This window comes from Pinus tabuliformis, chromosome 2_1 (assembly GCF_031772625.1).
Source record: "Pinus tabuliformis cultivar Carrire ecotype Pingquan chromosome 2_1, CPIR1, whole genome shotgun sequence".
Lineage (NCBI taxonomy): Eukaryota > Viridiplantae > Streptophyta > Pinopsida > Pinales > Pinaceae > Pinus > Pinus tabuliformis.
The window spans coordinates 771,094,454-771,110,795 of NC_142299.1; the positions used below are offsets into that span (position 1 = coordinate 771,094,454).

Here is a 16,342-nt window from a genome sequence, read left to right on the forward strand (position 1 = left end):
TGTCATTCTGACTTCTTTTGCGCCAGAGAAGGCTGGACCGTTCTCCAAATGGCAAGCGGATACACCATCGAGCTGTATCGGTGACTATGCGGAATAGCCCTAATTTTCGTGACATTGCAAGCGATTCTTCGGTCCCACACTCATATTATTTCTTCATCCACTACGCTGATTGTCAGCAATGTATTCAGTTCTTGAATCTACCGAATCTCCGCCCATTAGAAATTCCTTTTGCCGGTTCCCGTAGCGTTTCCGGAATCTGCTTGTCCTATAAATATGAGATGAGATTGTCCACCTTGTATCATTATCGCGAGCTTAATGGAAGGAGCAGCGTTAGGGTTTGCGTTCATCTGTGCTCTTGCATACGAGGCACAGCTATTTACATAGCCAAGGATGACTTGCCTACACCTTTTAACCATTATCAGCTAGTTATGCCGATATAGGTTTCAGGTTCTGGGCAAGTTGTCCTTGACTTAGTAGATTTCTGTGCCTCTCATGCCAGAGCTCAGATGAGGAAGAGATCGGATTGGAGAGAATGTGTGTATTATCTCCACCGTATTATTGAATTCGGAGAAGCCTGTGGCTTTATGTTTGGCTATTCTACCCATTTTTCAAATGTATATTGTCATTTTAAGAGTTATGATTAGATAAGGTTAAGAAAAAATTGGTGTTGGGATACAACATATGGTATATATATATATATTACGTGTTGTACGTAAGGCCTATCCTCTAAAGGTGGCTCCCTCCCTCCACATGTATATGCATATCACCTCAACCTTGGGAAAATATGGTATATATATTATTTATATGGTATATATTATTTATTTATTTATTTATCACTTGGCTCCTATGAAGAGGTAGCTGGTTAGGGTTGAATTATGTGAATTCATTTCAGTCTTTATGCCTACAGTAAGCCATTCTGCTATTAACATGGTGACTATCACAATGTGGTCTTTACTAATGGCTCTACACCCCCATCTCTCTTTTGCGTCGAGTCTATAATTTATAGACAACTTTATGATGTTTCACTGGCCTACCTTTGGTTCTTTACTGGTGCTTCGACACGACGCTGGAATGGTTATCGACATGCTCCAAGTTATGCCACTAGAAATAAAACGCACTCGTCTTCCCACCAGTGGACTAATCTGCCTACTCTGTCATGTAACATTTTGTTTTGTTTATTAGTTACAATAGGCTATTTATTTACGATTTATCACATATTGTCTGTGTAATTTCAATTTCTTTTATTGGCTTACCGAGTTTCTAGTGGTGTTGACAGGCTCTCCTTGTTTTCGTCTCGGACAACTATTACCCATGTACATTTGTCGCTCTCACAGGTTTTGAAAAGTACAGCCTTTTGAGAAATCCGGGGTTTTCTACCTGGCAGAACACGAAACGAGACCTGTCGGGGTAAATTGGGCCATTATGGTAGTTCTTAAGTGTAGTGAAGTTCACCTTTTATTTCTCCAGTTTGATAATATGGTTTTTCGGTGATGAGAGGGTTTGCTAGATTTTTCCATAGTGGCTTACTCTTCTTCTATTTGTTCGTGTCTTGCAAGGTGGCAGCTACAAAGGGGCACATGGAACGTGCTTGCCTCTTTTTATGGTGCAAGAGCCATTAGTAGGTAAGGTAATGATGGGTGATTCATCGTGTTTCCATTTCTTTTCCTATTTTCCTTCGTTCCTTTTGTTTTTTCTCTAAGTTTATTTTCCCTAGATGATTTCCAAACTAAATCACATAGTACTAAAGCTTTCTTTCTTCCTTATCATGCAGGTGCATCTCACTGGTACGCCAAAATAAGTATTTCCTAAAGAGGTTGTCTCTGTCTAAAATGGAAAGAGACCCATATCGCTACGAGGTTGGGTCGAATTCCTTCTGAGTGTTTGTTCGTCATTGGATTTTTCTATGCTGGGATGAATTAGAACGCATCCCACCGATACTGGTTTCCTGTAAGATTTCCATCTCTTGTTATATGGTTATTATTTTATTTGGGAGCGATAGTCCTCTGATCTCTCCTACTCCTCTTGAAAGGCTACTTGTCCAAACAAAGTTATACTCGACTCTAGTTTCTTTCTTTTTTTGGGCTTTTACTGGGCGAACCAGTCAGGGTATCATTATACCCCACGACATGCTTATTTTTCTACCATACTGAGTTCTTTTTAGGAACATTATGAACACACAGTGTGGCCTCTAGTTTAAACACAGGTTTCTTGTATATTTCGTAGCACTAAATTATATGTGAATGGTTTCATTCCATCTATAGTTACTTATTTCATATAAGAATGATGTAATTATTATTTTTTGGTCTCTTTAAAGGTATCAACTCCCCTTTACGTGTTATTGAATGTGGTTTTCTTTTCGTTCCTTTTTCCACACCAATGTCTGTTTATTAAATTTATGCCTCATTCATGGGGTCACTGTAACTTGTATTGTCTGGCCGCTAGTTAGCATCTATAGATACTTATATAATTATATATGCCTTTGTCCTCAAGCGACTCAATGATTTATTTATTTTTCCCAGTACAGTATCAATTTTCATGGTGATTTATGTGGTTATAAAGACATATAACTTACATGTTTGGTTTAGTATATGCTTAAAATTCGCGCGTGAATATCTCTTCTTTTAGACCGCTGGCATATTCTGTTTTAAATTTTTTATAAAGTAATAATATAAATTCTTAGTGGCTACCCAAATATTAACATAATCCATAATTTAATTTGGTGGTTGTGATTAAGCATATTTGGCTAGCTGCCTACAGTTTATGGCATTTCCATTTCTACTCTTATGCATGAATGATTTACTTAATGCCTTGTATTTGTTCAATGTGTGTAGTGGTTATAATTTCTTGCATAAAAGAGAATTGTCTCCCTATCGTTGTATTCTACACATTCCAAATTATCTATTTTACTTTCTGTGTGATTTCCTGCAAAACTTTTCTCCTTTTCTTCTTCCTGGAAAATTGATTTAATAATTGTCTCTTAAGCATAATATAAATACAGGGAACAAAATTAAAGCATGTAGGTATTTATTTCTATACTTCTCATGTTAGGTCCATATAATACTAGTGTAGTCCCTTATTATTATCGTTGTGACCATGTAGTCCCCATATTGTTATTATTGTCCCCATAGAATCCCACTATTGTTATTGTTGTGCCCTTACATTATTATTGTTATGTATGCTCTGATTATATTGTGACCCCTTATACTCCTATATCTAGAAAGGCGGTTTTATCATTTAAATCATCGAAGAAACGTTCATTTATGTAATGTAAATGAGGTTTCCCCCTCAAAGGGGATATTTTTAAGTCGTTCATTATCTATTTGTGAGCTAGTTGTATAGCATCTAGTATCAAAGCATCCAAAACTACTCAAGCATTGATGAAAACACTTTATTAAAGGAGAGAGGCATGTTAGGTCCCTACAACGCTAGTGTATCCCCGTATTTATTTCTATGTTTGATAACTATTGTTGTAGGTGAACTCAGTTAAATGTAGGAAACCTTCCCACTTTGTAGGTTTATCCATGACATAGATTCTCAACATGTCTTCCAAAAACCGATTGGTTCTCTCCATTTTTCCATCTGTTTTCAATGATATGTTGTACTGTATTTTAGTTGAGTTCCCATGCTCACAAACAAGCCCTTCCAGAAGTTTGAAGTAAAATTGGCATCCCGATCTGACAGTATCACCTTGGGTATTCCATGTAGTCGAAAAATCACTCTCATGAATATATTAACAACTTCTGTCATGCCATAAGTAGATTGCATTGGTATGAAATGGGATTCTTTACTTAAAGTATCCACTGCCACCATGATCAAGTCATGTTGCCTATTTATCCTTAGTAGTCCTGTGATGAAATATAAAGGAATTATTTCCCACTTCCATTAGGGAATAGGTAATGGATTCAGCAACCGTACAGGATGTTGATGCTCAACCTTTACTTGCACACACTCTAAGCATTTTGATAAATATGCAGCCACCTCTTTCTTCGCACTTGTCCAAAAGAAACTTTTTCTCAATGTTGTGATCATCTTTTGGTACCTATGATGTCAGACCTATGGTTTCCTATGATATTCATCAAGTATCATTTCTTTCAATGAATGCACGCCGGGAACATTAATCACTTCCTGTAAATGAATAACTTTTCAGAATTTTCTACATAACCAGGAATGTTAACCTTCTGTAGTTTTTGTTGAATTTCCAAATATTTTGGATCATTAGTTATGAAATTCCTAATCTTCGCTATCAAATTTGTATTAGCACTGCTATGAGACACTTCCTTTGTAGTATAAGAATGTATGCTCAAAGCATATGCTATCTTGTTTTCCTTCCTTTTTATGTGTTTAATGCTGAATTGAAATTCACTAAGAAATTCCACCCATCTAGCCTACCTAGCATTGACACTTGGTTGGTTGAAAAGATATTTTAGGCTGATATGATCAGTTACCAAAGTGAATTTCTTCCCTAACAAATCATGACTCCACATATTTCAGACATGTATGACAACGACAATCTGTAAATCATATACAACATAGTTTCTTTCATGAGTTTTCACTTTCTAGACTCATAACCTATCACTCAGTTATCTTGCATCAAAATTCCCCCTATTCCTTGCATACAAGCATCAATGGAAACTATAAATTCTTCATTTGTATTTGAAAGTCTTAATATGGGAGCCATTGTGAGTAGATGTTTCAACTTGTCAAAACTCATCTAGCATTTAGCAGTCCACTCAAATTTTACTCCTTTCTTTTTTAAAGATATGATAGGATATGCTAATCTTGGAAATCCCTCTATAAATCTAAGATAGCATCCCTTTATTCCCATAAATCATCGAACATAAGATACATCCTTTGGTATGGGCCAATTAACCATGGATTTAACCTTTTCAAGGCCAACTACTAGTCCTTCCCTGAAAATGATGTGACCCAAGTATTGTATTATGGTTTTGTAGAACTCGCATTTGCTGAATTTGGTATACAATTGATTTCTTAAAGTTTGCAGCACAGGTTTTAAGTTTCCCTTATTTTCTTCTTCATTTATGGAATATACTAGAACGTTGTCAATAAATACCAACACAAATTTGTTTAAATATTTGCTGATTATAATGTTCATCATGCACATAAAGGTTGTTGGAGCATTTGTAAGGCCTAATGGAAACACGTTTAGTTGTCAATAGTCGATACACATTTTAAATGTACCATCTTTTTTCTTGAAAAGTAATACAGGAGATCCCCACAGTGACACACTAGACATGATATAGCCTTTGTCTAATAGTTCTTGCAACTACATCTTCGGCTCCAATAATTCAGGTGGACTCATTCATTAAGGTTCACTAGATATTGGGGTTGCACCAGTTACTAAGTCAATAGAAAAATCTATATCTCTGTGTGGTGGAAAACTTGGAATTTCCTTTAGAAAGACATCCCAGAATTCCTTAATAACCAACAAGGTATCTATGTTTAGCTCCTCACCTTGTTGGTTACCTTCTTCTACATACCATAAACAAATGACACCCCTTCCATGCACTCTTTTTCATTTGCAAGGGTGAAATTTGTCTAATTGATATGGGTTTTGGTATGCCTCAAATTACTTGCATTTGACCTTGCTAATTCACACACCTCACTATTTTTTCTAAATAGTGTGTGACTGCCCCTTTCTTTTCCAACTAGTCCATTCTAATTAGTGCATCATAAGATCCTAATGGAAGAACATTTAAGTTCACTGTTGTGAAATGTCCTTTTAAATTAAGATTGCATTTCCTTACTTGACTAGTCACTCTTCGCTTAGTGCCGGTTGTTAACTGTACCAACTAAGAAGTCCTATATTGTTCAGTGTTAAATCTACATTTTTCAACCACCTGTGGCCCACTGTAACTTAAACTAGCCCCTAGATTAGTTAAAATAGAATCAGGTTGGTTGGAAATAATACCTTCGATCTCAATCATTGTTGACTGATGTCCCACTTATCTATCCTCCAAGGTTGTGCTTATCCTGGGAATATGCTTGGAAATATCATTCACTGTGGTGGCTTCATGGATAGCTTGAATATTTTGAATGAATATGGGATTATGCAGACAATCCCTCAAAAAATGAGGTTCATTGCATCCCCAACACTTCAATGGTTGTTTTTCTCTATCTCCTCCAATATTTTTGTTGTTTAGGTCCATTAGTTTTGATCCAAATTGAGTTGGGCTAGATGGTATCCATTCCCTTTACTAAAATTCTTCCATTGATGGTCCTTTCCAAAGTTTTTGAGATAGCCACATTTTTTTCGGTTGGCTCCACTTACAGGTTTGGTTCTATCCTTGTTCTGCCAAACCTTAGAGCCTTCTCCATTATTCTTAAACTGCTAGTAGCACCGCCTTTCCTTCCTTACTACTTCATCCATCATCTTCAGATTGTCAAATTCAATCAACTCATTTTAGAAAGTAGGAAAATAGTTCACAAACCATTGTACTTTAGCTTTTTCTTCTTTAAGGTAGGGAACGTATCGCAACAAATTTGTAAACTTTGCCAAAAAATCATCCATAGTTAGTTTTCCCAAGCTTAATTCATGGAACTCCTTTGCATGGTCATCATAATAACATTCACTTAAATAGATGTTCTTGAACTGCTTCGAGAATTCCTCCCAGGTTACTCTCTTTTCCTCCAATAGATGCACAGTTTTTGCTTACTCTCACGAGACGGTAGCTTTGCCTTGCAACTGGTAAATGGCCAATATGGCCTTTAAATTTCTCTCATATTTGTAAACATTGAAATATTTGGTCATATTAAGTAACCATGGTTTTTCTTCCTCCTTTTCTCCATAAAAAGTATTGGGCTTGATCTCCCTAAATTCCCCTTGTAGTTCTATTTGTTGCCTTTTCTTATGTATTCTGGAATAAGTTCTATCAGAATATTCCCCACTCTCAGATTGCTCTAATTTTGTGCCCATTTTTCCTCCTTTCACCATATCAGGTTCCACTGTTTTATGGTAACACTTTTCATTCATCCCTCTTATCATTCTCTCTTGTTCCTCACTGGCCTTTAACCACTCATTGATGTTCCTCAAGTATGCTAGTTCTTGCTACAGATTTCTAATCACATCCACAAACTAGGCGGTTGTTGGGGTAGCTCCATTGCCCAACTCGACATACAAATTTTCACCTTCAATGATGGAGAGAACCTCCTCAGCCATTTTTATGCTCTAATCGGGTTGTCTTCTTACCTTGCAATTCAAACAAAATCAAATATCAGTTATGCCTTACTTCCACTCTCTAGACCTATATAATTATGTTCATATATATATATATATATATACAGATATATACATATATATACAGATATATATATATATATATATGTATGTATATATCTGTATATATATATATATATATATATATATATATATATATATATATATATATATATATATATCTATATATATATATATATATATATATATATATATATATATATATATATATATATAGGTAAGAAGATAACCCGATTAGAGCATAAAAATGGCTGAGGAGGCTCTCTCCATCACTGAAGGTGAAAATTTGTATGTCGAGTTGGGCAATGGAGCTACCCCAACAACTGCCTAGTTTGTGGATGTGATTAGAAATTTGTAGCAAGAACTGGCATACTTGAGGAACATCAATGAGTGGTTAAAGGCCAGTGAAGAACAAGAGAGAATGATAAGAGGGATGAATGAAAAGTGTTACCATAAAACAGTGGAAGTATATCAACATAATTATATAGGTCCGGAAAGTGGAAGTAAGGCATAACTGATATTTGATTTTGTTTGAATTGCAAGGTAAGAGGATGACCCGATTAGAACATAAAAATGGCTGGAGCCTCCTTAGCCATTTTTATTCTCTAATCGGGTCGTATTCTTACCTTGCAATTCAAACAAAATCAAATATCAGTTATGCGTTACTTCCACTTTTCAAACCTATATATATATATATATATATATATATATATATATATATATATATATATCTATAGATATATATATATATATATATATAGATATATATATATTCATTCTCTGTGGGAGTTCCTTAAGGCCCAATGGGTGTGCTTCGGCTTTGATACCATCTGTCACATCTCCACTTAGATCAATTAGTTTTTATTTATTTTTTCCATCTAGGAATGTATAAGTCATCCTTCTATATTTTAATTTCCTTCTTATTTATTTTTACTCTCCCGTTTCTAAAATATCAGCAACAAATATGCCTATAATAAGCCCTCATTGCATTATTAACATGGTGGCTATCACAATGTGGTATTTACCGATGGCTCCATACCCTCACCTCTCTTTTGCGGCGAGTCTATATTTTATACCCAAGTTTATCATGTTTCAATGGTTTACCTTTAGTTCTTTATTGGCGTTTCGACATGGCACTGGAATCGTTATTGACATGCTTCAGGTTATGCCACTGGAAATACAATGCACTAGTCTTCCCAACAGTGGACTCATCTGCCTACTCTATTAGGTAACATTTAATTTTGGATATTAGTTTTAGTACGCTATTTATTACAGTTTATCACATACTGTTTGTGTAATTTCAATTTCTTTTGTTGGTTGGCTGAGTTTTTGGTGGTGTTGATAGGCTCGCCCTATTTCTGTCTTGGGTAACTAATACCCACATACATTTCTCTCTCTCACAGGGTTTGAAAAGTGCAACCTTCTAAGAAAGATTGCATTTGCTAGCTAGTAGAACCAAAAACGAGAACTACCCAAGTAAATTGAGCCATTTTGGTCATTCTTGAGTATAGTGAATTTCACCTTTTATTTATACAATTTGATAATATTGTTTTTTGGTGATGGGAGGGTTTGCTAGATTTTCCCATACTGGCTTACTCCTCTTTTGTTCACTTTTTTCTTGCAAGGCATAGTCTACAAGGGGGAACCCCTGAACATGCTTGCCTCTTTTCACAGCACGAGGGCCATGAACAGGTAAGGTTATATTGGGTGCTTCATCTTGTTTCCATTTCTTTCCCTATTTTCCTTCATTCCATTTTTTTCTCTAAGTTTATTCTTCTTGGATGATTTCTAGACTAACTCGCATAGTATTGAAGCTCTCTTTTTGCCTTCTCTTGCAGGTTTAGCTCACTAGTACACCAAAATAATCATTGAATAAATAGGCTGTCTCTGTCAAAAATGGAAAAAAACCCCTATCGCTACCAGGTTGGTTCAAATTCCTGCTTAGTGTTCATTTGTAACCTGATTTTTCTAAGATGGGATGAATTGGAATGCCCTCCTCCAATACTTATTTCCTGTAAGAACTTTGTCTCTTGTTATTTGGGTATTCTTTTATCTGGCAGGGATAGTCCTTTGTTCTCACCTACTCCTCCTAAGAGGCTACTTGTCCAGATTGAGTTATACTCAACTTTAATTTCTTTCCATTTTTAGGCTTTTACTAGGGGACCCAGTCACGCTATCGTTATACCCCATGACATGCTTATTTTTATACCATACCGAGTTCTTTTTAGGAACATTAAGAAGGCATAATGTGGCCTCTAGTTTAAACAATGAAGTTTCTTGTATATTTCGTAGCACTAAATTATATATGAATGCTTCCATTCCATCTGCTATTACTTATTTCAAATACCAATGGTGTAGTTCTATTTTTGTGGTATCTCATATATATACATTCCTTAAAGGTTCCAACTCCGCTTTACGTGTTATTGAATGTGTTTTTTTTCGTTCCTTTTTCCACACCAATGTTTATTTATTAAATTTCTTCCTAATTCATGGCATCATTGTACCTTCTATTGTTTGGCCGCTAGTTAGAATCGATAGATACTTATAGAATTGTATATGCCTATTTCCTCAAGTGACTGAGTGGTTTATTTATTTTTACCAATACAGTAGTAATTGTGACGATGATTTATGTGGTTATAGAGATGCACAACTTACAAATTTGGTTCAATATATGCTTAAAAGCATTGTGTGATTATCTCTTCTTTTAGACTGCTGGCATATTCTGTTTTAAAACTTGTATAAAGTACTACTGTAAATTCATAGTGGCGACCCAAATAATAATATAGTCCATAATTTAAGCGTATTTGGATAGCTGCCTACGGTTTCATTGTATTTCCATTTCTATTGTTATGCATGAATGATTTACTCAATGCCTTGTGGTTGTTAAGTGTGTGTAGTGGTTATAATTTCTTGCATAAAAATAACTGTCTCACTATGGTTGTATGTTATAGATTCCAAATGATCCATTTCGCTTTCTATGTGATTTTTTTATGTAACCAATGAACAAAATAGAAGAAAAGATAGATCAATGACTTCAAAATCAACTTCTTCGAGGGGGCAACCTCTTTTAAATTACAAAAATGAACAATTCTTCGATGATACAAATGACAAAACATCCTTTCTATATATAGGAGTCTAAGGGGTCACAATATAATCAAATTCGACATAACAATAATAATATAAGGGCACAAAAATAACAATAGTGGGCTTCTATGGGGCACAATAATAACAATAAGGGCTACAATGATAATAGTTATGGGGGAAACACTAGTATTATAGGGACCTAACATGCCCCTCTCCTTAAAAAACGTGTTGTCCTCAACGCTTGAGTAGTTCTAGATGATTCTGTATAAAATTCTCATCGTCTTATCTATAATCTTTAGTGGGTAAGTTCTTCCAGTTGATGAGATACTCCAAAATTGATTCATTTCGTAGTTGTTGAGTTCTTGTTTCTATGATTTCTTCAGGTTCCAATATGATTTTTCCTTCCTTGTCAAGCTCTGGTAATATTATTTGAACTGGGATCTTGTCACCTATAACCTTCTTTGAGCATGAAACATGGAAAACTCGGGAAGCTGCAGGAAGCTCCAATTTGTATGCCATAGTACCGATATTTTTCAACACATTGTACGTACCATAATATTTTGGTGATAATTTATTATCCTTCTTATCTTGCTTAAGGGACATTTTTTTATATGGTTGTAGCCGTAGGAATACCCAATCACCTACATCAAAACTTCTTTCGATGCGATGTTGATCTACTTGTTGTTTCATTCTAATCTGCGTCAAAGTGAGGTTATCCTTTCAGAGTTGGGGAACTTGTTGTTGATGCTCGATGTGATCTTCCACTACTTGAACCTTAGAATTTTCTCTTAAATTTGATGTGATGGATGGTGGATGATATCCATAAAGTGCGATAAATGGGGTCATTTTTGCTACGATATGGAAGGAAGTGTTATAGCACCATTCAGCCAAAGGCAACGATTTCACCCATTACGTCTGTTTATCAGATACAAAGCAACAAAGATATCCTTTCAGCATTTGTTTACTATCTCAGTTTTCCCATCAGGTTGAGGATGATAAGATGAGCTATGAGTTAACCGAGTGCCAAGACAAGAAAATAATTATGTTCAAAAGTTTCCAGTGAAAATGGGATCTTTGTCGCTTACAATAATATTTCGGTTTCCATGTAGCTTTTGAATTGTTTCCATAATGCAGTAGAAGTTGTATTGGCTTTATATGGATGAGATAATGCACAAAAGTGTGCATACCTAGTAAGTCTGTCAACTACAACCATGATGACACTCTATCCTTCAGACTTGGGTAAACCTGTGCTAAAATCCATTGAAACCTCCTCCCAACGTTGGCTTGGAATGGATAAAAGTTGTAATAGACTCTAGGTCTTAATTGTTTCAACTTTATTTTGTTCGAAAACCAACCATTCCGCCACAAAATATTGAATATCCAATTTAAGGCCATCACCAAAAAAATACTTTTTAACCCTATGGTAATTTTTTAAAAATACTGAGTGCCCTTCTAAGGGAGAGGTATGTAATTCCATAAGAATCTTTTGTTTGAGTTGGGAATTCTTACATAGGTATAAGCGATCTTTGTACCATAATGAATCATTTTTCCAACTAAATGTATTAGATGTACTGGGATCTTGTTGTATCTTTTGAATGAGTGCCCACACTTCTTTGTTATTCTTCCATTCATCCCTTTCTTAGTTTATCCAATATGGTTGGATAATAGAAATGGTGAAAAGCAATGTTTCCACATCCTCATCTTTTATTGAGAGTGCATCTGCCACAACATCTCGCTTCCCTTTTTTGTAGATGATTTGAAATTCATAACCCAACATCTTTGTGACCCATTTTTACTGCTCTTTTGAAGATGATCTTTGTTCTAAAATTTATTTAAGACTATCATGATCCATTTTTATCTTGAAGTGCCTTCTCATTATGTAGGGTTGCCATTTCTTAAGTGCATGCAGTATTGCCAACATTTATTTCTCATAAATAACTTTATTTAAATAATTTCCTTTCATTGGACGACTTTCGAAAGAAATGTGTCTTTCTTCTTGATTAAAACAACACCAAATCCATTTACTGAGGCATCACATTCCATAATAAAGGTTTTTGTGAAGTCTGGTGTAGCTAAGACCGGTGCTTGGTACATTGCCTCTTTAATATGTTCAAAGGTATTTGTTGCTTCTAGAGTCCATGAAAATGAAACTTTCTTCAATAATGTTGTTAGAGGTGCTACTATTCTCCCATAATTCTTAACAAACTTGCGATAATACCTTGTCAACCCAAGAAATCCTCACAGATGCTTTATGGATGTTGGGATTTTCCATTCATTAATGCCTTTAATTTTTCTAGGGTCTACCTTAACACCTTCATGAGATACAATTGATCCAAATATTCCACCTTTTGTACTCCAAAGAAACATTTGGATATTTCTGCATATAATTGTTTCTCCTCCAATAGTTTGAGCACCCTGTAAACATGTTGAACATGATCCTTCCAAGACTTGTTGTAGATTAGTATATCATCAAAAAATAATAACATAAATTTTCTAAGGAAGGGTTTGAAAGTGGAATTAATCAAACCTTGAAATGTAGAAGGTTCATTTGTAAGGCCAAAAGGCATGACCAAAAATTCATAATGACCCCCATGACTTCTAAATGTTGTTTTTGGAATGTCTTCAGTCTTCATTGTCATTTGATGATATCCTGAACGAATATCCAAATTGGTGAAGTAAATTTATCCATGCAATTCATCAAATAACTCATCAATGACATGAATGGGAAATTTATCTTTAATAGTGAGCTTGTTGAGCTCCCCATAATCCAGACACATGCACCATGATCCATCCTTGTTGTGCACCAATACTGCAGGAGCAGAGAAGCAACTTTGACTAGGTTGAATTATACCAGAATCTAGCATTTCTGCAACCATACATTCAATTTCACCCTTTTGGGCTTAGGGATATCTATAAGGCCTGATGTTTGGAGGAACACTTCCTGTAATCAAATGAATAGCATTATCATGATCACGAATAGGTGGGAGGCCTTTGGGAGTCTCAAATACCTTGGAATGATTGTCCAAATGTTTTTGGAGATCTGGAGAAATAGATGATTTCGATGTGGGAGCCTCTAGTGAACATAATTGTGAAAATATGCCTCGTTATTCCTTATTTAGAATCTTTGTCATTTCGTTAGAGCTAAATATCTTTTCCAGTTTCCATTACCTTTTTATTCTTGATATGTCCTTCTATCTTGATAGTTTGAGGAGTGGCAATTCCGGCCAATTCATTACAAGATATGGTTGGATTCATTTCTTATTTCTCTAGGGTTTGTTCCTGGTGTATATCCTCTTCTTTTGATGTTTCTTGTTCATTTTCTTCCTCCTCTTCACAATCTATGTAAAATAATTTCTTCTCAGCACACTTATGACCTTTAGTGTACTTTCTATCACAATTGTAACAAATGCATTTTTCTCTTTTCTCTTCCAACTGTTGTGGTGTGAACCTTGTAGGTTGTGGAAGGCTAGGGGAAAAAACACTTCTATCTTTATAGTTCTGAGTGGTAGACTTCCTTGTTTCCATAATTTTTCTTTCAATTTTTCTTGCCAACCTAAATGCCTTCTCCAATGAATCGGGTTCCCAAAGGAAAACCTCATGTTGGATGTTATCCTTTAAAGTCCCTATGGACACATCAATCCTATGCTCCTCTAGAATATCTTTTACCCTTATATTAAATTTTTGAAGTCTTCAATGTGCTCCATCATTGAACCCTTTTGTTTGAGATTTATCGATTGGCTAAAAAATTTGTTTTTTTTGTATCCTCATAATGTGCTATCATTTCTTCCGTAAAAATTTCCCAAGTGCAAACTTGTTTACAAGAGAAAAGTCATTGGTACCATACAAATTGATTTGGTTCCAAATATAAAGTTGCAATGCATACTTTTTGTGTGTTTTGCACATTATGGAGATTGAAATATTGCTCCATCCGTAATATCCATGTTACAAGATCCTTGTCGTCAAACTTCCTCGTATCGATCTTTGAAACATGTTGGGTCTTCAATCCAACGTTAGAGCCATGAAATCATGATTAACATTTCTTTTGTTCTCATCATGATTTTCCTTTACTACCCTTTCACCATTAGTAATAATTTCTTGTAGAAACTTTGTCAAATCTATTTTCAAATCTTCCATGTTGCCTTTAAGTTTTTCTTCTATACCATGCATATTAGCTTCCACGACATTCATCTTAGCTTCAACACCTTTATTTAAACCATCCATCTTAGCTTCCATGCCTTTCTTTAAACCATCCATCTTAGCTTCTGTTACTTTTTGTGAGAGTGAATTTTGTTGCACTTGGTCTAGTAATTTTGATATATCATGCTACATTTCTTCATCTTCTTCATGATTCATGCTAGAGATTTCAGGCTTATTACTAGGTATTTCTATTTCCTTTCTTTGGGGTATCAATTAATGATAATTATGCTTCATTATTCCCTTTGAATTCCTTCAAACTATTTTTTCAAACCAAACTTGTGCAATATTTTTAAAAGACTACACACTTATTTTTCACTTTGTAGGAGCTTGATATTGAATATGTTGTATCTTCGTAATTTCGGATCTCCAAGGTCTGAAATTGCATCCTGTGGTATCCATATGAGTCCTCTTTCCAACCCCATAAGTATGATCAATATTAGATTCTCCAAGGAAACATTATGCCAAATATCCCACGATGACCTGATTATAGACTAGTTCTGTAGAGCGAACTTATATGAAGTGTCACATGTCAGTGTTTCAACCATAGAACCTAAAACCGATACAGAAAAAACTACAAGTTGTCCTATTTCTGTAAATTTGTACGAAATTTCAATATGATGCTCAAAGAGATAGTTATGACAATTTTCCCGAGGTCACCTGTTTGCGATATAATTCGGGAGCTTGCAAGAACCCTAACTTACTTGGATCCTATCTCCTAAAATATAGTGATTAAATATCTTAAATTCAGACTCGAGGTTCATCGCAATTTATTCTCAAATGGGTTTTAGTTTCAGGTTCTGAAACGTCTTATAAAAAAAGTTATATCGACAATGACACGATGACCTATTTGGAGCAGCGAAACTCTAGAATCCAAAGCTCTGATGCCAAATTTTATGTAACCAGCTCACAAAATAGAAGAAAAGATAGATCAACGACTTTGAATTCAGCATCTTAGAGGGGGAAACCTCCTTTAAATTACACAAATGAACAATTCTTTGATCATGCAAATGACATAACCTCATTTCTATATAAAGGAATCGAAGTGGTCACAATATAATCAAAGCCGACATAACAATAATAATATAAGGGCACAACAATAACAATAGTGGGCTTCTATGGGGCACAATAATAACAATATATGAAAATAAGGGGCATAATAATAACAATAAGGGCTACAATGACAATAGTAATGGGGGAATCACTAGTATTATAGGGACCTAACAGATTTCTTGCAAAATCTTTTGTCTTATTTTTCTTCGTGTGTAATTTGTTTAATAATTTTCTTTTAAGCATAATTTAAATATAGGGAACAAAATTAAATCTTGTAGGTATTGATTTCTATACTTTTCATTACTCATATTTCCTCTTCTGAATTAATATTTACAATATAATAGTAATAATCTCTATCCTTCCTCTTCTATTAACAAATAAGTTCACTAGTAAAAACTGCATACATCATAGAGATCAATTTTTGTTTAATCTAACTAATTTTTAAACAATACGATGCATTTATATCAATAAAATAGTAAATATCATCTCCTAGCTAAATAGCATTTGAAACCACTGAATCATTGTCCCCATATATCTACATCTCTACATAAGATTCAATGCTTCTAAAGAGCTAACTTATTACTATAGAAAAATCTAAAATATGACATTTATATACAATCATTTCTAATGAGACAATGAAATAACCATTAATTCCCATCAATTCAACACTAGAGATACTTGGGAATTTCACACTTCTTTCCACCCAACCTAGAATTGCTTCCTCCAGTTCACCCCCGAGCTGAGAAGTTTTTATCT

At 34.8% G+C, this 16,342-nt stretch overlaps 1 protein-coding gene across 3 annotated transcripts; it reads left to right on the top strand.

The window, feature by feature from the left end:
* Nucleotides 1-208: 208 nt before the first annotated feature.
* On the top strand, nt 209-2,295 carry LOC149202852 (uncharacterized). Of its 3 annotated transcripts, none has more exons than XM_089400060.1 (4): nt 209-1,158; nt 1,277-1,407; nt 1,564-1,627; nt 1,772-2,295. In XM_089400060.1, exons 1-4 carry the CDS (start codon nt 1,015-1,017, stop codon nt 1,796-1,798), a joined length of 366 nt encoding a protein of 121 aa, XP_089256186.1. In that variant the 5' UTR covers nt 209-1,014; the 3' UTR covers nt 1,799-2,295. The 3 variants fall into 3 exon arrangements, with proteins under 3 accessions (XP_089256186.1, XP_089256185.1, XP_089256184.1); XM_089400059.1 differs by having other exon boundaries at nt 1,564-1,622; XM_089400058.1 differs by having other exon boundaries at nt 211-1,158; nt 1,557-1,622.
* The last annotated feature ends 14,047 nt before the right edge of the window (nt 2,296-16,342 follow it).